This window comes from Arachis hypogaea, chromosome 3 (assembly GCF_003086295.3).
Source record: "Arachis hypogaea cultivar Tifrunner chromosome 3, arahy.Tifrunner.gnm2.J5K5, whole genome shotgun sequence".
NCBI lineage: Eukaryota > Viridiplantae > Streptophyta > Magnoliopsida > Fabales > Fabaceae > Arachis > Arachis hypogaea.
The window spans coordinates 123,717,159-123,743,608 of NC_092038.1; the positions used below are offsets into that span (position 1 = coordinate 123,717,159).

General features: G+C 33.6%; 1 protein-coding gene across 1 annotated transcript; it reads left to right on the top strand.

The window, feature by feature from the left end:
• The first annotated feature begins 7,505 nt into the window (after nt 1-7,505).
• Nucleotides 7,506-11,496, top strand: LOC112791244 (uncharacterized). The gene is made up of 7 exons (XM_025833990.3): nt 7,506-8,007; nt 8,398-8,483; nt 8,946-9,092; nt 9,212-9,320; nt 9,501-9,624; nt 9,978-10,251; nt 10,858-11,496. The coding sequence occupies exons 1-7, from the start codon at nt 7,884-7,886 to the stop codon at nt 10,963-10,965; spliced, it is 972 nt and encodes a 323-aa protein (XP_025689775.1). The 5' UTR covers nt 7,506-7,883; the 3' UTR covers nt 10,966-11,496.
• Nucleotides 11,497-26,450: the final 14,954 nt, after the last annotated feature.

Genomic DNA, 26,450 nt, shown 5'->3' on the forward strand with positions numbered 1-26,450 from the left:
TATTCTTATATATAATTTAATACCACTTAGTTAGTTAAATGATAAAAAAATTAGTTAAAAAATCTTCCGTGTCATGGCTAACAAATTTCAATGTCAACAAACAAAATTTTATATCACAGTTAAAAAATTTTGATACTATTTTTTTTAATAAATTTTACATAATTCAAAATTCTTTTTCCTCTTATTCTTCTTTCACATTTTCATAATTCTTCTCGTTTTACCCTCTTAACAAGAACATGTGTTACGGTTAAAAAATTTCGATGTTAAAATTAAAAAATTCCATATCACAGTTAAAAAGTTTCGGTGCTATTTTTAGTAAATTCTAATCAATTCAAAACTTTTCTCATTATCATTATCATCATCTTCTTTCACATATTTACAATTAAAATATTTCGGTGTTATTTTTTGATAAATTTTATACAATTCTAAATTTTTCATCCTTGTATTCATCATCATCATCGTCTTCTTTTTCTTCTTCTTCTTGTTTTACTTTCTCATAATTCTTTTTATTTCAGTCTCTTAATAAGAATAAAAATAAAAAATCAAACAAAAAAAATAAAAAATACTGCAATAACTACCAAAAAAAAAGAGTGGGAGAGGAAATAAAAGAAATATAGCAACAACAAGAGCAATAAAAGAATGATGGTGAAGTGAAAACGCACGAAGAAAAAAAAAGAACATAAAGAAGAAGAACTGTGTGATTAATGCGTAAGTTATGTGAGTAATTTTTATTGAGTTAGGGCCAACTTGGTTGAACTTGGTTGGCAAAAACACTTGGATGTATAGCGAGACCGACTTGATCAACTGCTACACACACATCCAAGTATTTTTGACAACCAAGTCTAACTAAGTTGGTTCACGCCTAACAAAAATCAGTTTCATTAGTGAGAGCATGTCTATATGCTCCAATTCTTCATTAACGTAAATGTTTGTATCTTGTACGGTTCTTCTTTTTCTATGATTGCTATTGTTGCTTGCGTTTATTTTCTTCTTCTCCTCTTCTACGTGTTGATTTTGTTCTTTTTCTTCTTCTATGGTTGCTATTGTTATTTGCGTTTTTTCTTTCTTTTTTTTCTCCTCTTTGTGGTGATTTTGCAGTATTATGTATTTTTTATTTAATTTTTTTAATTTTTATTCTTGTTAAGAGGGTAAAATAAGAAGAATTATAAAAAAAGTAAAACAAAAAGAAGAAGATGAATAGAAAAAATAGATGATGATGATGATGACGACGAAGAAAAGGAGGAGGATGTAAAACAAGAAGAAAAAGATAATGATGATGAAGAGGAGGAAGAGGAAGAGGAAAAGGAAGAGGAATGAGAGTTTTGAATTGTGCAAAATTTATCAGAAAAATAATAGCAAAATATTTTAATTATAACACAAAAAATTTTTATTTTGACACCAAAATTTTTTAACTGTAACATAGAAATATGATATACTTTCTTATCGTGTGATATTTAATTAAGAAAAAAGATGAGAATGATGATAATAAAGGAATAAGAGAGAAAAAATATAAATCAAATGAAAAAAGAAGAAAAAAAAAGAGATGAAAGAAAGAGTAAAGACCCAATTCAGTCATCGTTCATTTTCACAAAAGATAACGTGATTCCTGTCTAAAAAAATGGACACTTCGGTTCTCAACCTTTTTATTTTAGGACAATACGATCTATCTGTTAAAAAAATTGTTAAATAATAACAAAAATTAATTTTGTGGAGGTTTTATAACCAATTACTACCACTATTACCACTATTTTCTTCATTCTCATTATTATCACTCATACCTCTATTATTTTTATTCTGTAACCATACTTTATCATCATCATTATTTCTTCTATTGTCATCATCACTAATATCAATATTATCAATATTAAAATTATCTTCTTTCATTTCTTATTCGATATTATTTTTTTCGGGTGAAGTACGATTTTGGTCCCTAAGGTAGGGGCTGAAAATTTTTTTCGTCCTAAACCTTTTTTTTCTTACAAAATTGTCCCTAAAATTTTTAACTTAGTTTTAAAATCATCCTTTTTACTAAAATTTTAATTTTTATTCCGAAAATACCACTAACTTAAAAAAAGAATAAAAAAAGAAAAAAAAGGGTTACCGGAGGGAAGGATATCACCCTGGGGTGTTTGGTTTGGGAAGAAAAGGGGAAAGGGAAGGGAAGGGGAAGGGGAAGGGGAAGGGGGAAGGGAAGGCGAAGGACCACCGCCGCTGCTCCTCGCCGCTGTCACTCCTGTTCCTCGTCATTTGCCGTTTCTTCTCGCCTTCACCGTCGTCGTCGCCTCGGTGTTGCCCTCATCTCGCCGCACCTCGACCTCGCAGCGCCGCGACTTGTGACCTATCCTTGCCGCAACTCGCCCTCGCCTCGCTGCGACGCGTTTGGCCGGCGCCCTACTGTTTGTCGTCGTCGTCTAAGAGGTGGTGGTGGTGGTCGTGTGCGAAATCTGCAACAAGAGTTTTCAAAGGGATTTTTGGTAATTATATTTATGGTTTTTTTTGTTCTTGTAATTGAAGATGAATTTAGGGATTTTTTATTATTGTAATTGCATCTGAGTTTTGTTAATGAAAGAGGAAGAATTTTAGTTCTGAATTTTGTCAATAGTTCTGAGTTTTGACGATGATGATGATGATTTTTTTATTTTTTTGAGTTCTGAGTTCTGCATCTGAGTTCTTGTTTTTCTGGGTTCTTGACGTTGATGATGATGATTTTCTGGGTTCTTATTTTAGTCCATTATTGTTGTTGTTCTTCTACTTTTAGTTGCTTATGTTGTTGTTGTTCTTTTGATTCCATTATTTATTGTTGTTGTTATTATTTTTGTGCTTCTGGTTGTTGTTGCTTCATTGGTGTTGCATCTGCTTCTGTTTCAACTTCTAGTTCAGATTTAGCTTTAGCTTCAGGTTTTGTTTTTGTTAATTTTGGAGAAGAAGGGGAAATGGTATTTTTGTCCGAAGAACGATTTTAAAATTAGAGTAAAGGACAAATCCGTCCCTGGCCTTTTTTTCTGCAGACATTTTCGTCCTCGAGGATTGGAAAATACATTTATGTTGTTGACCCTTTCAAAATGTGGACAAATTTACCCCTCCGTTAAAGTGACTCCGTTGGGCTCAACGGAAAATACTGACGTGGCTCCCGTGGTGCTGACCTGGCCGTTACGGGAGCACACGTGGCATGTAACTTTATAAAACAGGACATATTAGTCCTCTTACACCAAAAACGTGTAATTTTTCAAAACAGGACATATGTTGAGTTAAGAAATTAATTAAATTAATTTGATGATGACAAACATTATTTTATTAGGTTAATCAACCAATTAGTTTTTAATTATGTTTGATAAAGTGATGCAGGCCAAAATAGAAAGAAACAGCAGCCCAAATGCAAGAAAACAAAAATATTGCTGGTGGGTCTTTCTAACCAACAAAGCCCATAGAAAACAATGCCAAGAAAGCAGTTGGGCTAAATGAATGAAATCCAACACAAGCCCAAGATTACTTCATTCAAGTTGAAGCCTTCCAATGCACCTCACTAGTTTGCTTAGGTCAGAACCTCAGAGAGAAAGAAAGAGAAAGTTTCGTTCTTCTTCTTGCCAATTTCATCAAAGAAGAAAGAAAGAGAAAGCTTAATAAAAAAAAGCAAAGGTCTAATAACACAAATCAAACCCATCGAGTTGAGTCAAAAGTTAAAGTCAAGAAAAAAGGAGACAACTTGGAAATCCCTAATTTAGGATAAATGAAGAAAGTAATCTCTGTTCACCACTGTTGTACATCAATGGTCAAGATTGTTTCTTGAGGACCAAGAAGTATCTCAAGGGTTCAGATTTGGGTTCACAATTGAAAATAATTTTCTTTGCTTCCCTGATGCTTTCGGTCAAGCAAGAAAAAGTCAGACTCAAATTTCTAATTTGGAGATTAACTGAAAAAGTGACGTGGTAAGCTGGAAGCACACAGCTCAAGAAATTGACTTAGGGAGAGCAACCCAGCAACATGCTAGGAGATAAAAGAAGATTTCTGTTCATTAAGAAGCCAAGGAGAGAAAACCAGAGTTTGATGAGTTGTGTTCTGTAAAAACGTTCCTCTACTTGGATAATGCTTTCTTTCAAAGAAGCATTCGGCTAATATTGAAGAACTTAATTTGAGGTTTGCGAATCTGGTTTGTCACATAGCAAAGAGGCTGTTGATGAAGTCAATCTCTTTCATGTTTTATAGATTGTAATGTACTTTTCGATGTTTATCTTTCTGTAATTTCTTATGAGAAAAGGCATAGTGAGAGAGTTCAAGTAAAAGCCATGAGTGGAAAAAGGCTGAGTGATACACTTGAGAGAAAAGCCTAGAATTATTTTCTGATTTCTTTAGGTATGTCTATGTCTTGTATCTTGTACCTGTAAGGTATCCCTTTCTTAGTTGGGTTAGCACTAAGAGTGAATAGTTAGGTATTAGCATAGCCAATGTCAAGTTAGGTTAGAACTTGAGTGTGAAAGGATTGGGTCAATCCTGTGGAATTGATGTATGTAATACTTTTAACTATAGTAAAAATTCCTCCATTGTTGTAGAGGAGACTGGACGTAGGTTGCATAGCACAAGGCAACCGAACCAGGATACATGCTGGTGTTGGTTTTTCTCTTCTCTGCTGTGTTCTGTTTTCTGATATTTATGAGACAAAAATAAATTGTCTCATAAATTTCCGCTATTGAGTACAAACAGAAACAGAATTGAAAGTTTGTTTTAAGAGGGTCATAACAGTAATTTAAAAGAAAGGCATAGATTCAACCCCCCTACTCTAAGCCTACCACAACCTTCAACATATTAGTCCTCGCGCCCCAAAACGATGTCGTTTCAAAACAGAACATATTTCCCCTTGACTCCCTCTTCCACCATCACATACGCTGCCCCTCCTTTCCTTGCCCTATCTACATCCCTTTCCACTCCCTCTTAACACACTCTACTCCCCTCCCCATGCGCACCCTCTACACCACACCCAACAATAAAGACAAAGATTCAAAGAACAAAGAAGAAGATGAAAAAGAAGGTATTGCTTTTCTTTCTTTCTCTCTCTTTCTTTCTTGGAAATCAGTGTGAACGACCCATCAAAATTTCACACACTGAAATGCTTATTTGATTTCAAAGTTTGATTCTTTTCATCATTTCCCAATCTGAGTTCCGCTCTGTTCCTTAAGACATCACCAAATTACTCTTTTTTATATTGAAAACCAAAGCCATTGGCATGGGAAGAGGCAGAGGAGTTACGGCTCTGAAACCCACGGCGGCGGTTGCAGCGGTGGAGGTAAACGGATCAGGGCCGATGCCAGTATTGAAAGAAGTTAGATACCGCGGCGCGAGGAAGAGACCGTGGAAAAGATTCGCCGCCGAAATCAGAGACCCGTTGAAGAAAGCAAGGGTTTGGCTCAGAACCTTCGATTCGGCGTTGCCCTTCTCATGTGCCTCATCTAGTATTGTGGTTTCAACATGATGACCATCCCCATTGGTTGCATTGGCTTCAACACCGTTGGACTTTTTTGGAAGCTTTCTTTCAAGTTCTTGAGCAGCTTCGAACTCTTCAGACTCATCCTCTTCAAATATTTTAGGAAGTTCAATAGGATTTTGAACAGCTTCCGCATCATGCTTTGCAGTGTCAGCATTTGGAAGCTCTTGTGCCACAGGCCGTTGAGCAGCCTCCAACTCTTCGTACTTGAAAACTATCTGCTGCAGCTCATCATTAAGATACAAAGCTTCAAAAAGTGTCTCTTCATCATCTGTAGTGCTTTCCGCAATTTCCTTAATGATAGAGAGTGAGTGCTTGCACTTGTCCAGTAAACTGAGAGTTAAATCTTTCTGCGAAGAAACGATAAAATTGTAAATTCTATCAAGAAAATGTTATCCCACAAACTAGATTACATGGGGGGGAGGGGGGACACATCATTTTCTATCTACAACCTATCTCCATTTGCTCCATGCCCTTGCATTTAAAAGCAAGTACTGAATCGGAATTTCGATCTTCACAAATATATAGAACATACAAAATCTCCATGATGTAGTGAACAAAACACCAATTTATTATACTAGATAGGAATTAGACCTTCAAGGTTTTGGACTCTGCCTCGAAATTTATTATGCTAGATAGCAATTCAATACTGTTTCGTGCAACTACAAGAAGCTCTTTCTTCTCTTCAGCTGACATGTGTTGGAGACCGGAAGAAAAAGCCAAGTCATCCATAGAAACTAGTCCAGCTTCAGGAATAGGGTAGCTTGAAGGAGGGTCTAATCCCTATTGTTGAAGATAAGACCTTAAATTGTGAGGAACACCGGGCGAACTTCCTCCTCCTACATCAACTAGTTTAGCCCTTTCTTGCAAATTCTGCCATCAACCACAGAAAAATCAGAACTCAGTTAAACTCTAAATTAAGAATGTAAAGCGCTCCAAAATTAAGCACTTCATCTTCCCATGGCAAATTCAATTCTGACATTCAATCATATATAACAATGCAAAACAAGGAAAGGAGGGGCAGCGTAGGTGATGGTGGAAGAGGGAGTCAGGGGGAAATATGTCCTGTTTTGAAACGACATCGTTTTAGGGCGAGAGGACTAATATGTCCTGTTTTGAAAAGCTACACATTTTGGTGTGAGAGGACTAATATGTCTTGTTTTATAAAGTTACATGCCACGTGTACTCCCGTAACGGCCAGGTCAGCGCCACGGGAGCCACGTCAGCATTTTCTATTGAGCCCAACGGAGTCACTTTAATGGAGGGGTAAATTTATCCGCATTTTGAAAAGGTCAGGGACATAAATATATTTTCTAATCCTCGAGGACGAAAATGTCCGCAGAAAAAAAGGTCAGGGACGGATTTGTCCTTTACTCTTAAAATTAAGTTAAATTTTAGGGACGATTTTGTAAACAAAAAAGGTTGGGGACGAAAAAAATTTTCAGCCCCTATCTTAGGGATCAAAATTGTGCTTAACCCTATTTTTTTCCTTTAAAAGGTATTGTACTACAATTAATTTTTTGCGGTATCATTTTTATCAATGGTTTTTCTTCACTTAACCACCATTGGTGAAAGAATTTTTTAAAAACAAACTTATTAATAGTTTGTGGATATTTAAAACTCCCATAAAATATAAATAAAACTCTCACAAACTAATTTTTGTTATTATTTAACGAATTTTTTAATAAAATATCGTATTGTCCTAAAATAAAAAAGTTGAAAGTTAAAGTGTCTTTTTTTAATAGAGATCGCTTTATTTTTTGTAAAAATGGACAAAAACTGAATTTTGAAAGAAATAACGACAATAATATCAAAAGAAAAAAAAAAGGGAAAAGAAAGAAGTTACAAAAATGTATAAGGAAGAAGAAAAAAAAACACGTTTAAAGATGAAGAAAAATACATACACAATAAATAGTGCATAATATAAAAAATATTTATAACAATTTGATCGAACTTGATTGGTCGCTGATGGTTTTTTGCTCAATCAAATCATGCTGTCAAAATAAAGTTCATAGTTGAAAAGGTTGTGTTTAGTTTTGGCGTTTGGGAATTCTCAATTCTTGGTCTCACTGTTTTCTCCTAATTTCGCAGCGTAATCATTGAACACTGAAATTTGTTCTCCACCCAAGAGATACAAAGAGGAAAGCAAGGAATAAGAGGGATAGAGTGGAACCAACTCTTCCTAGTTCCTACACTCAGTAAGCAACATAATTAGTTAGGAATAACAAGAAGGTTTTCGTTATTCTCTTCAACTCATTTCCCCTAGACGGCTAAACTCAACTTCACTGTTCACTCTCGCTTCTCTCCTTTTTACCCTTCCAATCTTCCATTTTCCTCTTACTTCAACTTCCAACTTTCCCTTTAATTAATTAATTAATTAATTGATTGATTGATTATTAGTTAATTAATGACGGATCAAATAGTTTCTTCTCCTCTAATTCCTCCTCCATCTATCACCCACTCTTCCGCCATCGACCTTGAAGCCGGTTCCTCCGAACAAATCCAATGCCGGATTTGTCTCGAAACAGATGGTAATTTTGCCCTTTCCATTCTCTTTTTTCTGTTTAAATGTTTCTAATTTCCAGCTTAGGGATTCGATCACCTGTTCTGAGCTTGTTCCACGATTCTACTCTATTTGTTTAAATGCATTTGCTTTATCTCAATTTGAGCTTGAACTATTTATATCGAGCTATTACGTGTATAATTCTAGCTGTAGTTCTTAGTTTTTTAGTTGTTACTCTGAATTCTTAGCTCAGTTTACTGATACTTGAATTTATTGCGATTCCCTAGTATATGAATTTGTGAATACTTAATTATTTAGCTTAACATTTAGATTATCATGGTTCATGATATATCCTACCAGTTACTATCTGCCTGTTTTATAAATATATTTAGTTAATTTTACTTTTAATTCATCCCAGGCAGAGATTTCATTGCTCCTTGCAAATGCAAAGGTACATCAAAATATGTACATCGAGAGTGTTTGGATCACTGGCGTGCGGTTAAGGTATGGATGCCGTCTATATTTAAGTTTCAACGGTTTGTATACTATCGCAATATCAATCTATTTACTGTTTGCATAGGGTAACAATTATGTGGTTCATAAGTGATGAATATGATTACTAGCTAAGGGTTGCCAACTTATATGTGACAATAAGCGGATCCCACTTTTATTGATATGAATACTTTTCATTTTTAGAAAGTTGTTTTATGGTTAGGAATCTAATCATTGTAAAATTTATACACATTGTTATGAAAAGGTTTTATGTGCTTGCTTAGTTCTTGTTAGGTAGTTAGGTTTCACAATTTAGTTTTATGGCTCATGCTATATGTATCCTCTGCTTTGCAAACTTACTTTTGGAATCTCCTGCCATGTACATATTTTTGAATTCCTCAATATCAAAGTGTGCTTATCCTTGTAGTTCTGTAAGACACAAATTCTTCTGAGTTTAATGGTCAATTCTTGCAGGAAGGGTTTGCATTTGCTCACTGTACTACTTGCAAGGCACCTTATCATTTGCGTGTTCATGGTGCTGCAGATAGGAAATGGCGTACCTTGAAATTTCGGTTTTTTGTCACCAGAGACATTTTGTTTATATTTCTGGCAGTTCAGCTTGTAGGTGAATTGTTTCCATCTTCGTAGCCATGTTGATGCCTTTTGTAATAATTTGTTAATTGCTCAGATGTTCTGATTCTACATGGCTGCCTGTGGCTCTGTATTTCCTTTTTCTGCAGGTCATTGCTTCATTGGCATATTTGGTTTATCTAATAGATGGTTACCAGCAGTACTGGCTTCATCTTGTTTGGGGTTTTGATAGTGAGCCAAGCTTTTACTACATATGTGGTAAATAATTATTAAGTTTGCAGTAGTTATCCAAACGCTTATACCAAGAATTGATGTTCTTGTTTATTTTAGTGATGATGGCTTGATGTTTTTTCCCCCCTATAAAAATAATGCTGATTTATTAGTTCTTATTATGTGCTGGTTTGGTCGTTTATTTCCTTTTGGTCCTTTTGAATGTAGGAGCCCTCTTGTTTTTTGTGTTGCTTGGCCTATCAGGATGCTTCATTACTTGTTATGATCGAAGAGTTCGCAATGATTTGGCACAGCCTTGTCGAGAAATCTGTTTTTGTTGCTGTCATCCTGGGTAGTTCCCACTTCCTCTACCTCTACCTATATATTGAGTCTTGTGATGTTAAAACATAAAACACACCATTATACACTAAATATCTGCCTGAGGCATCATAGGTTTTCTTTCAAATTCTTTATTGCAAAATCCATGGTTCAAGAGTACTGTATAAGACTTAATCGGTGCTATGTTGGATACCTTTCTTTCACTAAGAAGGAATGCTTGTAAACTATAGCTTTCTTAAAATACATATCAGTGAAGCTGTCAAGTGATGCATCCTTGGACCTGCTAAATGTAGACTGTATGCTGGGACAAGAAGTTCAGAACGGTAGTGACTGAGGCTGATTTTATTTTCGTTTCTGTCATTGCAGAGTCTGTGCAGACTGCCATTTGCCGGGGACACTTTGCATGTGGACTGATTGCACTGCATGCTTTGAGAGTTGTGGAACGATGGCAACTGAATGTGGAAGTTGCATGGGAGGTGCTGGCGAAGCAGGGCTGCCATTACTATTCATAATGGCTTTGATTTTTCTCGGACTCTTTACTCTAATTGGGATATTTTACAGTGTATTAGTGGCTACCATGATAGGACAACGAATATGGCAGCGTCATTATCATATACTTGCAAAAAGGATGCTAACAAAGGTGCCATTCACTTTCTTTTTGTTTATTTTTACAGTTTAACGAACTGTCAATTATTGATACATTGCGGTTGCTAAGTCAACCTAATTACCTTACTGATATAGTAACCGAAAAGGAATGTTTTTTTTTTTTTAAAAATAAACTAATAAATAAAGAAAGAAGAAACTCACTGATCTATGCAACTAGCGTGGCTACATAGGGATTTATCTCCAAATTGCTACAATGTGTGGTGGTAGGCTTTTTCTCTTTGCATAGCATGTAAATCTGCGATTGTGGTTTCATATTTTATTATGGTAGGAATAGCCAATACTCTCAATGCAGATTCCTTTCTTCTTGCCTCCATTTTACATGGTGATGTAAATTTGGCAGCGACAGTTTTACAGTGCAGACATATGACGCACAAACTGCTGAAACTTCTAGCCACTTCTAGATTCTAGTAGTGGCTTTTAATACTGGTTTTTCCATGTATGAAGTTAACTTCATTTGTAACTTTTTTACTTTTTTCTTCCCCTGTTCATAAGTTAACTGCATCTTTAATCCTTACTTAAAAAGTACTCCCAAATAACCAGACATCATCTTGATAAGGCAAGTTTCTGCTTATTATCGTAGGAGTATGTCGTTGAGGATATCGACGGAGAGGTGTCACGGTCTGACTGGTCTCCTCCAACTCTCCCACCGGAACATGTTCAACAGCTGAAATCACTGGGCCTTTTATGAGTTTGAATTTTGAAGAGGAATCTACCTGCTCAGAAAAATGACCGTAGAGTCGAGATTGACAATGGGTTTTGGTAATTTGGTCTTCTATCGGGGTGCTACAGGATTGATCTAATGTGAATTATAGTCACTCAACTGAGTTTGGTTAGATTTGTATGGTTGTGGTGATATATTGAAATTGGAGAGCTGCTGTTCCGTCAAATGTAAATAAAATAATAAATAGTCGCTAGTTTTGAGATAACGCCAGTCCATCGTCATACGAAGATGTGCGGTGAAGTAACGACACATAGTATACGGCCAACTTAGTGCATGGTTGACAAAGTCACAGGGAGTAGTTGAAACTTGAATGTATAGTAGCACTCTTTCGGTTCCAAATTGTCACTTTTACTTATTTTATTTTTGTTTTTTTTTTTGGGCAAGTTAAAAAAAAAGTATTTCTCATTGCTTTTTATTATTTGAATTTTGCTAACACTAGTGTGACACTTGTTCATATCTTAAAAATGTTGAAAGCTTTTATTAAAGGTTGAATTTTAATATTCTTTTTTTATGTCTTTAAATTTCGGATTTAATTGTATCGTCCATGTGTAAGTGTATTTTGTTAATGAATTTATCTATCTTGTAGCATAAGGATACATATTAAATTATTAACATCATAAATTGAAAATTTTTTTATTGAAAATATAAAAAATGTAAATTTTTAATATAGTTATTTACTTATTTTATATTTATTAAAAAATTTTAAAATTTTTTATTAATGATAAATTTATCATGTACTTTAAAATATATATTAGCTAATTTTTTTTAATATAACAAATATTGTTTTTGTTATACGAACAGAGAGTGTGATTCATTCACCAATTATGTTAAGAGTTTTGAAGAAAACCAAGTTGGATTGGTCTGATGGTTAGTTCACTAATTTATTTAAATAAGTGTCGAAAATTCGAATCTCGTCTTGTGCATGCAGCAATCTATTGGCAATGGAGCTCCGTTCTGCGACGGATTAGTCCTTGAAGAGTAATTTATGATTAGATAATCACATTTCACAGTTGCGTTTTACATCCCCTAATCCTATTCCTGCAACTCAAGTGGATGTATACTTTAATTATTAATATACTGTATACTATATTTATTATTTCGAGAATTACTTGAAACGTTGATTTGGGTCTGAACGTGAGGTCCAGACTCTTTATGAGGCAGCTTTCAACTTGATCTTGTACTGAGGTACCGCTGTACGAGTTCCTCGTGAGGAGGTGGGAGGTGGTACCTGCAAGAGACTCCAATGCTTAAGTTAGCAAGGGCTTTTGGCTGCCTATCAGTAGATTAGAACGTGAATATACCTGAGAAGTGTCAATGTATTTATAGTAGAGTTGATAACCACCTTTTGGAGTAGTTCCACCTTTATCGGTGGATAACCGTTTCCTTTATCTTGGGAGTTTGTTGGAATCTATCTTTTAGTGAAGATAGAGATAGTGGGAGAGATTTGGGAAGACAATTACTTATTTGGATAAGTAAAACTGGATCTTCTTGTCGTGTCTGATCTCTTAGGAGGTCGAGTAGGTGGGAGATCGGACGATGTCTATAGGTTGGCCTTTATTCATTTTAGGTCTGGCTAAATTATGGGCCATCAGTGCATGAACAATGCTCCTGCTCGATGTTGAGCTTTACAAAGGCGGACTCGAGCAACTAGATGACCAAGTCGAAATGTTGAGCTGTGGAGAAGTTGTTTAGTAGTTTTGAAGTCTGAAGCCAAGGAAGCCGGTCAACTCAACATGATTTGAATGATGTAACGTTTTCGTAACGTTACTCTGTAACTATTTGTACCCTTTTTCATGCGCTATCATTTTGTTATAATGTAGTTGTTACTTTCTTAAAAGTTGTCGTTTGGTGACTTGATATTACAAGTCGTTTTCACATTTTGTGCGACTTGCTCTCTTTATACGATTTATTTTTGGCCAAGTCTTTTGTTTCTAGAACTGATTTGTACAACTCGTTCTTTCTGAGTTATTTAAGGCTTGTAGGCTCTGTATGACTGGTTTTAGCACATCTTGCTTAACCAGAGAATATTTCTTGTTCTAGTTTCGTATAACTCGTTCAGTTCGAGTTGTTTTGAAGATGCATGACTTGTTTTAATACAAATCACTTTTCTAAAACTTATTCTGATTTTGTACAGCTCATTTTATACCGAGCTATTTTGTAGATTTGTTGCACGACTTTGTTTTTGGTACAAATCGCTTATTTTGAGACATGATTATTTTTTGATCGGCTTTCATGCAACTCGTTTAGTTTGAGTTGTTTTGTGACTTAATGATTTGTTATAATACAAATTATTTTTTGAAACTTATAGTTCTGATTTCTTACGACTTGTTTTGATACAAATCGTTTATTTTAAAACTTGTAATTATTTTTTAGTATAACCTCGTCAAGCTCGTTTAATATGAGTAGTTTTAAGGTTTTACTATTTATTTCATTTCAAATCGTTTAATTAAAATGTGGTTATTTCTTGATCTGATTTCATACAACTCATTCAAATTCGAGCTGTTTTTAGGACTTCATAACTTGTTTTAAGTACAACTCGTTTAGTTTGAGTCCTTTTAAAGTATCAGATCATCTTTATAGCCATCGAATTTTGTTGCTTTATCCATCGTGCCCTTACTCGAAGTCGAGCTTTATGAAGTCGGACTCGAACAATCAAGCACATTAGATTATCAAATGAAGCCTTTAAATGATTTGTTCAGCTCGTTCATTCCGGAGTTTTTTATAGATGACTTGTTTTTTATACAAGTCACTTTTTTGAAGCACAACTCGTTATATATCAAATTGTTTTGTGCGATTTGTTTTGATACAAATTGCTTAGATAATATGGATATTTTTTACTCGATTTCATTCAACTCATGAGCTTGAGTCATTTTAAATCATCAAACCGTATTATAATCATTGGATACCAATTTAAACCTCGTCGCTTTATCTGAGCAACCATTAAAAAGATCGTCTCGTGATTTTCGCGCTTTATCGAGTATAAATTGGCGCCTTAGGTGAATGGATTATATGCTTATTCCTCCCCTTTCTAGTTTTTACAAAGGTGTTATCCTTGTGTATGATACAGCTCATTTTACCCGAGTTATTTTAATTAGAGGATTGTTTTGATTTTGTTCAAAAAATTTACAGTCGTTTCTTTCCTTTTCATCTCGTTTCTGTACGAGTTGTTTGATTGAATGATTGTTTTCCTTGTCATTTTTGTTTTTACCCTTTTGATTTTTTACAATTCATTTTATATCGAGTTGTTTCAATTTTGTTTTAGTAATTTATTTTGATACAAATCACTTTTTAATGCTTTGCTTTAATGATTTGTTTTGATACAAATTGTAACACCCTAACTTTTAGCACCTCGTGATCGTACTAAAAGCTCAAGGCATCACCTACCTCTACTCCTTTAATTTCATACTATATTAATTTAATATTGAGCCTTTGACAGTCAGTTAGTGTTTTTGTATACACAAATCATCAGTATTAAGTTGCCCAGACCTAATACCATGAGAAATGCAACGGTCGACTAACATCATTAATCAATAGCCAGTCATGCATGTGAAACTCAAATTCTTGTCACTAGAACAAATCCTACTGCATGATAGACACTCAGAGTATGCAGTGAAGCATAGTCAGTCCATTCCCAAGGCTCTAACAGGAACGAACTACTCTGATATCATAATGTAACACCCTAACTTTGAGAACCTCATGATCGTACTAAAAGTTTAAGACATCACCTACCTCTACTCCTTTAATTTCATACTATATTTATTTAATATTGAGCCTTTGCGAATACGAACCGAAACTTTATATAATATAGCATTATATACATAGACTTATTTTAAGATTCTCAAATACAAGTCCTATCACCTCTAAAACTAAAAACAATAAACGACAAGGGAAAAATAAATTCTAACAACTCAACTCGTGAATAAAATCTTCTATATTCCTGTAGCTCCGCACTAAACCTTCGCACCTGTAGCTGAAAGGGGTGAAAATAGGGAGTAAGAACTGGAGAGTTCTTAGTATAGAAGTTAAGTTCATTTTATATATACTTGGTTAGCATTAATAGTCAACAAGGGACAATCCAATTCAACAATTATAGAACACAGAATTAAATAAATCATTTAGCACACCCACAATCACAAAAAAAAAAAAAAACACACACTCACAAACAAATATGCGCAAACAAGTATGATGCATGTCTATCCCTAGTGCAGGTAATGAGCTCATCTGTCAGTTTCGACGTGCTCTTGATGTAACTCAGCAACCTTTGTCTGAGTTTGGTTTCCAGTGCCATAACCTCCGTAAGCAACTTCTGTCTTACAAGTGCGACTCTCTTGAGTCAATGTATGCAAACATAACCTCTGTAAGCAACATCTGCCTTACAGGTGTGACCATCCCATGGATTGGCCGATGTATCTCTAGAAGCAAATCTTGGTAGACTCACCACCACATCTCTGCTCGTTTTCAGCAGGGACATAATCATCTAAGCTCGTTCTTAAGGGCAAACAATAATTCTACTTATCCCTTTTTCGTTTCGTTCTTTCTTTCATTTCTTTTATTCCTACTGTCTGTTCTCTTATGGCAGAGGTTCTTTATAGAGGTTATCGATACATACATCACACTTTTCTCTTATATTCAAATCCTACGAGTTCTTGGTATTTGAAAACTATGTGTGTGTGCAAAAATTTTTATTTTTTCTCTAATATGTTCAAAGGTAACGTCAGTTTAAATTTCTTCCATCTTATATCAATTTTCTAGGACGAAAATTTTTATAAATGGGATAGGATATAAGACCCCGAATTTTTAAAAATTAAATGATAAGTGATTTACTATTTATTATATTTGTTAATAATTTTATTTTAAAAAATTATTTTCCTAAAAGTAATTAAATTAAATTTTATAATACTTTAAGTTTAAAATTTATTAAGATTTTCAAATTATTTTATTATAATAAAATATTTTAAAAAAATTAAAAAATTATTATTATCATTATTATTATTATTATTATTATTATTATTATTATTATTATTATTGGCCAAAGCCATTAAGGAACAAAGGAAAAAGAAAATGGAAACATGGCTACCTAAGTTTTTCTATTTCATTAATTATCATCCAATTTGCATGGCTGAATTCATTGCAAAGAAAAAAGAAAGAGAATCGAGAGAGAGGAAAGAAACCGTGACTCCGATCAAGAACTTTCGGTTTCGACTTCTTCAATAAAAAATCTAATTTGGTAAAAATATTTTTGTATTCCTCTTCTATATGTTAGTGTTATTTTTGTTTGGTGGAAATTAACGGTGACGTAGCTTCTCTTCCTCTTGAATTCGGCTAATTGGAGTTTTAAGAGGCACAGACAATTTCTGATATTTTTCTCTTTAGCAGCTTGGTCAGAAAACTTTTCCGGGACTTCGAGTATTTTGATTTCGTACAGAAGTAGAATTTCGGTAAATTCTCACTAATTAATTTTGAGTTGGATAAGTGAATAATTGTTATGATTAAGTATTGATGAAGTTTGGTTCAGTTTATATTGAATTTTGTGGATATATTGTTATATGTGATGAAGCTTATGATTTGGTTATGTTTGTGCTGCCCAAACCGTGATAATGAGATTGATTTGGGGCTATCATTGTGTTAGTTTGAATAAAATGAGTGAGGTTTAATGGCTGAGGAATTAAATTAAAAGTTGTGAAAAAAAATCGGTCACTAAAAAAGCTCGAAAAATGGATTTAAAATCAAGTATATATTTTGAAAGGTCACAAGAAAATATTTTGGTTTTGAAAGAGTTTTTGTCACAACTTAAATATTATTTTTGAATATGAAAATTTAGTTTGATAAAAGATCGGGGTTATTTTTAGAAATACGAAATTAAATTATTAATTTTTATAATGCTGGGTTAAAAGTAAAATATTTAAAAGTTTAGAAAATAGAACGTTAATAAGCAGGTTTTGATATAAAAATAGTAAAAATAACACTTTTTTATTGTTAAAACTAACATTATTTGTATCATTATAATATATTAGTATTTTATTTAAAAGATATTATTTTATTTAAGACATTTAGGGAAAGGCGAGGGAATAATGTGAGAATGATTTATATTATGAACGATAAGAAAGAAAGAAGAAGAAAGAAAAGAAAAGGAAAGAAAAATATTAAAGAAACATCTTCCACAGAAGAGCAAAGAGCAAAGATTAAAAGAATCTAAAGAACTTCTGCCATAGGAGAGCAAATAGTAGGAATAAAAGAAATGAAAGAAAGAACAAAACGAAAAGGGGATAAGTAGAAGTATTGTTTGGCCTTGAGAACGAGTTGAGATGATTATGTACCTGTTGAAAATGAGTAGAGATATGGTGGTGTATCCATCGAGATTTGCTTCCAGAGATACATCAGTCAATCTAGGGGATGGTCGCACCAATAAGACAGAAGTTGCTTACAGAGGTTATTAATACATACATTGGCCCGAAAGAGCCTCACCTGTAAGATAGAGGTTGCTTACAAAGGTTATGGCACTGGAAACCAAATTCAGACAAAGGTTGCTAAGTTACGTCGGGAGCGGGTTGAAACCGACAGATGAGCTCATTACCTGCACTAGGGATAGACATGCATCATACATGTTTGCGCATCTTTGTTTGTGAGTATGTTTTTTTTGTGATTGTGGGTGTGCTAAATGATTGATTGAATTCTGTGTTCTATAATTGTTGAATTGGATTGTCCTTTGTTGACTGTTAATGCTGACCAAGTACATTTCTAAACCCGACCCTACTAAGAACTCCCCAATTCTTACCCCCTATTTCCACCCCTTTCAGCTACAGGTGCGAAGGTTTAATGCAGAGCTACAGGAGCAAAGAAGATTTTATTCATGAGTTGAGTTTTTAGAATTTATTTTTCCCTCGTCGTTTATTGTTTTTAGTTTTAGAGGGGATAGGACTTGTGTTTGAGAATCTTAAAATAAGTCTATGTATATAATGCTATGTGAATATATGTGTGTGTGTGTGTGTGTGTGTGTGTGTGTGTGTGTGTTAAAAGTAAAAACGTTCTATTTTCTTAATTAATTAAAGTTTGCTTCGTATTCGTAAATGCTCAATATTAAATAAATATAGTATGAAATTAAAGGAGTAGAGGTAGGTGATGCCTTGAGCTTTTAGTACGATTATGAGGTGCTAAAAGTTAGGGTGTTACACAAATCACTTTTAAAGCTTTGCTCTCAGGTTGACACAACTTGTGCTTGATACAAGTTCGTTGAAAATATGATTGACTGGCACAACTCGTTTAAACCGAGTTGTCCTTATGTTGTGATGGATACTAGCTAGAACAAGTTTTCTTTGGAGAACTTGTTTTTGTGAAGTTTGTTCCATTTTATACGACTTGTCTTTAATACAGGTCATTTATTTTTGGAACTTGTAGAGATGAGCTCATGGGCTTAGAATTTTGTATGATTTATTTGTTACTCGTGTGGCTCAAGTTGTTAAATCGTATTTATGCCTCGAGGGGCATATTTAGTTAAGTTACTTTTGCAACTTGATCTAAAAACAACTTTTTCAACCCGTTTGGCCCGAGCTTATTCGAGGTGATTTTTTTCCAATTCCTGTATTTAACTTCTTTTCACCAATTGGTTCCTTGTCGCTTTATCCGAGCAACCTCTATAGGGTGGGCCCATAATTTTTGTGGTTTGTCGAGCTTCAATTGGTGTATTTTAATTGTAGAAAATCAATTTCCATAGAAAATTGTAGTATCTCTTTATGTTGGAGGCGTGTTGCGACCACGACAGTTCTTCACCCTTGAGGTCGGATACTTTGTAGTAGCCCTTTCCTAAGACTTTAGTAATCTTGTAAGGTCCTACCCAGTTTGCTGTCAGCTTTTCTTTGCCTAACCTCGGTAGCCCGATATTATTTCTTATCAGGATGATGTCTTTTGTGGCGAGTCTTGTCGTACCTCGTAGCCATCCTTTGTCTCAAAACCTTTTTCTTATCCGAGTTTCCTCTCGGATTCCTTGAAGGAGGTCGAACTCTTCTTTTAAGCTTGAATATTACCAACTTCATTATAGAATTTCTCAAAGCCTCTTCTCTTATCTGAGTTTGCTTTCAGAATTTTAAAATTAGGTCGAGTTCTTCTTTTATGCTCCGACTTTATTGTTGAATGTTGTCCTTGGTTTTTCTTTATTTATGTCGATAAAAATCATGGCTTCTATGCCATGTGTATGTTGAAAGTGGAATTCTTCAGTGGTAGTAAAGGAAGATTCTTCAGTGGTAGTTTGAGTCGTTCCATTTGCTTATAGCATTTGTGTGAGTTCTGAAAAGTCAGTCAGTAGAAGTCAGCTTGTAACACCTTCTTGCCGGTGGTCTGCCCCCAGATGAATTCCATAGATTTCATTGTGGGTTTCATCTAAAACCTTTTGTATTCTAAGGCGGGATGCACTTTGATAGAGGTGTTGAGATTCCTCTTTTATAGAGAATATTACAAACTAAGGTGTAGTGCTGAGCTTCTTTCATTAATTTTCTTGCCTTCCTTTACTCTTGAGGAAGGATGTTAAATTTGGTATATTCAACGCTTGGATTATCCATTTCTAGATTGTGAGAATGACCGTCTTGTTGGCTTCTTTTGATATCGAAGGTGATTGTGGCATTTGTTGGATCAGGATTTTATTATTGTCCCAGGCTTTGTACTGGCTAGTTTGGAGAGGGCATTAGCTCGGCCATCCTGCTCTCAGCTTATATGCCCGACCTTTCCTTCTTCATTCTTGAGGATGATGCCTGCCCCACTACTAACTTTGTTTGATGATCCACCTCCCAGTCGTGGAGCTCCCTTTTTGCTCACCGGTATATTCTGCAAGGAAGTCGGCCAAGTATTGTAACTTGATGACCATCTGAGTTTCGTACTTCAAATAGAATTCAGACAGTTCCACAACCCACCGTAGCATTTGTCATGCAATGTCCATTTTTTGGAAGATATGCTTCATGGTCTGGTTAGCTTGGGCCTTGATGGTGTGAGCTTGAGAGTGCAGTCACAATCTCTGTGATGCCAAGATCAAAGTATATGCAACTTGCTCAATTTTATGATAATTGAGCTCAGCTCCATGTGGTACTTTATTAGTGAAGTATATGAACTTTCACCCGACGTATTCTTTAAATAGTGCAGAGGCTACTGCTTTGTCGGCCACAGCTAAATATAGGACAAGCACTTCTCGCATTTTATATCGGGTAAGAATTGGAGGCTGAAGCAAGAATTTTACAAATTCTTGAAAGACTTGCTCACATTCTTAGGCCCATGTGAAGTCATGCCTCCTTTTAAGCAAGTCGGGTTTGCTTCAATTCTCCCTTTGGGTGACCATGAACCCCATGAATTTTTCTATTTCTACGGTAAAGGTGCACTTTGTGGGATTTAGCCTCATCCTGTGCTGCCTTATTGTTTGGAATACTTCTGTCAAGTCGGATAACAAGTTGTCTTCACTCTTTTTCGAGGAGACTTTAATTGTTTTGGCTTCTGTAAGTCCTCTTAACGTGCTCATGCCGATTTAGAGTGCTTATAGACTTTGGTGATCTTTCTTTATATTTGCACTCCTATCTTCTTTTGTGATCCAGCATCGTTGTAGCAATGTATCTATCCAACTGGCTTTCTCTAGCCAGTTTTTCAATCACATTTTTTCAAATCATGGCACTCATTGATAGTGTGGTCTTAGATTCGATGGTATTCGTAGTAATCTCGGGACCTGTGTCTCTTATGGTAATGACTTTGATACCTCCTTCATGGAAGCGACTATACCGCGAGGAAGACTTATATTTATGTTGTTTCCAATTTCACTGTACCAGCAAATCCATCAAACAAAGTCTGGACTTTTGTAGATTTTGTCATTAATTATTTAATCAGACCAATTATTTCTTCTGTTGGAGTAGTAGGAGTCTTGTTTAATCCTTTCCTTCTCACTATTTCCTCTTGCCAATTGAGATTTTTTTTAACATTTTTTTCAGTTGGCTTTCGAGTTCATTTTGGTTTGCTTTCTACAATGACCTTAGGACGGTGTTTTTTTCTCCCTTGTTTTGGTTGTTGTGTGCTTTTTTTTCTGTATGCCATTCATCTTTATTAGTCTGTAAACAACCACAAATTCTAAGACAATATTTTTTTATATTCATTGGTAGTGATGCAATTTATGAGCAATCAAAGAAAGATGTGCCCTGAGGATCTTCTGATTAGGTTGCATTCAAATTGGCTGATGCTACATTTTCTGGCATAAGTTCGAAAGAAAGATTTCATAGTTTTTACCAACAATGTTTTTCATTCCTCCTTCAATTACTGACTTATTTATTTATTTTTTCTTCATCAAACCTGTGTATTTGGAACATGCAACAGCTCCATTACCCTAAGTGGGCATCATGATTCTTTCCGAAGTTGTAAATCGGCACAGCAGTGATGGATTCCAAGTTTGAGAAGAAGCCAAGTACTATGTCGTTGTCCATCCTATTCCACAAGGAGATTGGAATCAGGAGTGTTTGCAACGACAAAGATGGCAGGAAACTCACGTTTTCTTTTCCCTTTTTTTATTTGACGATAGTGATGAATTTGCGGTTTTTAATCCACCATGGTTGGTGTCTATGAGTGCATTATCCTCGTCTCTACCATTTGGTATATTTAATCCAAATTAACTGTAGAAGCAGAATCATCATCCTTATTTGATATCCTCTGTCCATTGAAAAAAGTTTTTACGAAATTTTTGGTATCTATAGAAACTATATCCCAACTTCTTTTTAATATGCTTGCATCCTATTCATGTCGAGTGATTGTCTGACCATCTTGTTGATCATCCGCCATTTATCAAGGGTTGAGCTCCAGGTCTCGGCAACGGTGTCAATGTTCCGAGAGTTACCTAAAACGTTGATTTGGACCTGAACGTGAGGTCCAGACTTCTTATCAAGGACTGTTCTCATGTCGAGGTGCTATCGTCCGAGTTTCTTGTGAGGAGGTGGGAGGTGGTACCTGCAAGAGACTCCGATGCTTAAGTTAACAAGAATTTTTTGCAGACTTTTAGTAGATTAGAACGTGAATATACCTGAGAGGTGTTAATGCATATACAGTAGAGTTGATAACTAAGTAGTTCTACCTTTATTAGCAGAAAACCGTTTCTTTTATCTTGGAGTTTGTTGGAATCTATCTTTTAGCGGAGATAGAGATAGTGGGAGAGATTTAGAGAGACAGTTACTTATTTGGATAAGTAAAACTGGATTTTCTTGTCGTGTCCGACCTCTTAGTAGGGGTGTCCGCGGATCGGATCGGATATGGCAGAAAATTCGATCCGATCCGCACAATTCTCGTCGGATCGGATCGGATATGATATCCGCATTTTTTAGTGTCAAATTCGATCCGATCCGCAAATATTGCGGATCGGATATCGGATATATCTGCATAATTGAACATTTTCTTTTTAATCATATTTTTATGTAAAAAATTCAATAAAAATATTTCTTTCACACTCTTAAATTTATTTATTCCTAAAATATTTTTAATCAAACTTTTTCTAAATAACAAAAATAAAATAATACAATATATAAATAATAATTACTAACTAAAACATACAAACAAGTAAATATAATACCAAACATATATATTTAATTATTTATTATTATTATTTTGCGGATCTGTGAATCTGCGGATCGGATATGCAGATGTAGAGCAGATATCCTCCGATCCGTACAGAATGCGGATCAGATGCGAATATTTACCGCAGATTTGTGAATACAATCCGATCCATGAATATTCTTACCTCTTAGGAGGTCAAGTAGGTAAAAAATGAATAATGTCTGACTAAATTATGAGCCAATACATGAAATACTTATTAAAAATAGCATTTACTTAGTCAATGACATTATCGCTATTAGACTAAATAATGAAGCGTAATAGTCATAAAAAATAATGAAGTTTAATAGTCATAAAAAAATAAAACTCAATCAATTTTTATTTAATCAAATTTGATCCTTTAAATTTGAGGTTGTAAGTTGTAAATTTAATTTAATAACTGACTTATCATTTCAAGCGAGAATAATTTAATAATCAAACCGAATTACAATATCAAATTTGTAGTCATGGATGAAATTAATTAAAAATTAATAGTATATTTGATCTGTATTATTATTTTTAGTGTTTTGTTTTTAAAATTATAAAAAAATAAAAAATAAAAAATATTAAAATAAAAACATAAAATAAAATTACAATCCAAATGTACTTTAAAAAAAATAAAAAATGAGCACAAAATTTAATTTACAAACTTTTTTTAGATTAATTGAAATTTAAAAAAATTTAGATTGAATTTTCACTAAAGAATTTAACTAACCAATATTTTAAAGAGTACATATTAAGATTATAAATTAAAAACAAAATTAATAAAGCTACAAAAAATTTAAATTTTTAATATATTTACTTTATATTTATTAAAAATTTTAAAAAATTATATTAATAGTAATATTATTATATATCTTTAAAATACATGTTAACTAAATCTTTTAACTACTCTTCTTTTAACTTAGGATATGATAGGATTTAGATCAAATTCTAATTTTAATTTCAAATTGATTTTTTTATTAAAATTCAACTCTGTTTTATCAGCGAGTTTGTAACATTTTTTGTATTATTACTTTTAGTGCTTTGTTTTTTAAATTATAACAAAATAAAAAATATATTACGCGCGAGCGTATCAGTATTCTCGTGTCATGTGCCACTTAAATCTTTCTATCGATGCAAATACCCTACTTATGATGGGGAATCAAAGGGAGCAAATCGAAGCGGTTTACGGATCAGATCAACAACCTTAAATCAGTAGGGGAGGAGGAGTTGAGCTAGTAGCTAGAGGGGGAGAGCGAATAGACGCAAAGCGAAGGGGCCCTCCTTCGTTGAGAGGACGGTGAAAGAACCATTTCAAAGCTATTAAGAAAATAAAATTACAATCCAAATGCACTTTTAAAACAGTGTACAAAATTTAATTTAAAAATTTATTTTAAATTAATTGAAATTTAAAAAAATTAGATTGAATTTTCACTTACAAAATCGTATTTTAAAGAGTACATATTAAGATTACAAATTAAAAATAAAATTATTAAAACTAGAAAAAATTTAAACTTTTAATATATTTATTAAAAAATTTAAAAAAATTATATTAATAACAATATTATCATATATTTTTAAAATACATATTAACTAAATCTTTTAACGGCTCTTATTTTAATTTAAGGTATGATAAAATTTAGATCCAACTTTAATTCTAATTGCAAATTAATTTTTTTATTAAAATTTAACTCTGTCTTACTCGCAAGATTATAAAATGTCAATTCTAATTCTATACGTCTTCAATCCATGGGGATCGATCCTAGCCTAGATCATAAAACATGCAATATTTATCTATTTGATATTTATATATCATTAAACGAATTATATAAATAAAAAGTACAATTTGTAATTGAAAATCTTGGTTTAATAATTAAAAATTGTTTATATCAATATATATAGACATGCACATGGGTGCAAATCGATTGTTTTATACTCAACCCTATTCTTAACAGGTCTAATTAATAATCTTATCAAACATATTAGATTAAATTGAATATTTACAAACCATAAATAAGATTATTACTGTCATCCTTATAAAGGAGGAGGAGAAGATAAAAAAATAGAAAAGAGTAACAATGAACAAAATACTGGACAGTTTTGTCACGTATGAAAAGGATAATTGCTTGGAAAAGAGAGAGACATTAGCATTAGCATGTGATATGCATGTGCATATGCGTCCAAAGCTGTGGGCAGACTCGGACAACTGACAAGTAACAACATTAATCAGCGATTCTCCTATAATATTACATACCTCCGGCCATGTTTTCATCTTTATCATGGTTTTCTCACATTCAGCGGCGCCCCCATTAACCTTAATAAAATAAATAATCTTATTTGCAGGTGTCACCTTAGTAATCTTGTATCTCAATTTAACCCATAAAATAAAAAATTCTGATTAATAATAATAAATTAATTATTCTATACATTGTATCTACACATAAAATAAGTGAAATAAAATATAAATAAAAACATGAGATGCTGTCTATTTAAAAAACAAGGTGCCCCACCTTTCCAGAACACGAAAATAAAATAAGACAAAGCAAAACCAACATGAATCAACAACTTTCACAAGTAGAATCAGTGGTCTGTCAGCCTTATCCAAAACGGTTTGCCTATTGACGGTGGTCAAGTTGTGTTGTATGTCATGCACTCCTTTCTTTTCTCTCTTATATATATAAAATTGCTGTTTCCTTTGATTTCCTCAAGCTTAAAGACCAACAACAAATACAGAAAAACATACACATACAAATTCAGTTTCAGATAATTAGTTACAATATCTCTCAACATGTCTGACATTGCTATGTTGGTGGCGGAGGAGTACGAGAAGCGAACCAAGATTCTGAAAAAGGATAATCACGGTGCCATTGGAGACGGAGATATTATCAGGGTTTCTGGTGCTTCTGTATTGGCGTCCAAGCTGAAAGAGGAGAAGAACAGGATTCTCAAATGGTTTTCAGAGTTCGAACCCAAATCACAGTTTGGTGTGGCTGCTTCTGATAGCTTCTTCTCTGCTTGAAAATCAAAATTCACAAATTTAATTATCCATTTCAACTAGGATTTGCAGCAAATTGTGTCTCGTTTTACTTTCACGTCAAATCCTGTATTGTACATAGCGATCTTCATGATCTAAGGATATTGTGTTTATAATCTAAGGATATTATGTTCTCAAATTTTTGGCTAAACTCTTTCTTATCTTGAGTTAGTTTCCCATAGAATATATATATATATATATATATATATATATATATATATATATATATATATATATATATCAAAATTCCTAAATCTATATTTCTATGATCATTAGTATATATACAAAAATATCAAATTTACATAATTAAAAAATAATAAAATAATCGAATGAAACAATACAAAGAGGTTATTTTGGTAGTGAGTGGGTAATGTGTAAGAATTTTGGTACCAGAATTACTAAATATGACAGGAGGAAGGGTTGGAACAATGGTAGCGTCAAAATCCGTGTAAAGATTAAAAGGGTACAATACTCTTTGATGAAATGGTGCTCTAGAACTTCCAAGTCATGTCATCATAAATCAATATAGATTTCAAAATGATGCGTATGTCATATTATAAGGGATTTGCCTTTTTTATTGATTCTTTCCAATTGGATCAAAAATAATTTTTGAGGGAGGTGTATTCAACTCCAGGTATCTGTAAAATGATTATATCTGATTAATAAATATAATTTATGTACATATTTTTTTTATGAAAATCATGGTACAGTGTCAGTTTATTTTTTTTTTTTTTTTTTTTTTACCAAAGATAGGAGACTTGAACCCGCAACCTCTTAATTGAGTATGAGAAGACTATGCCATTTGAATTATTACTCATTGGCTATTACAGTGTCAGTTTAC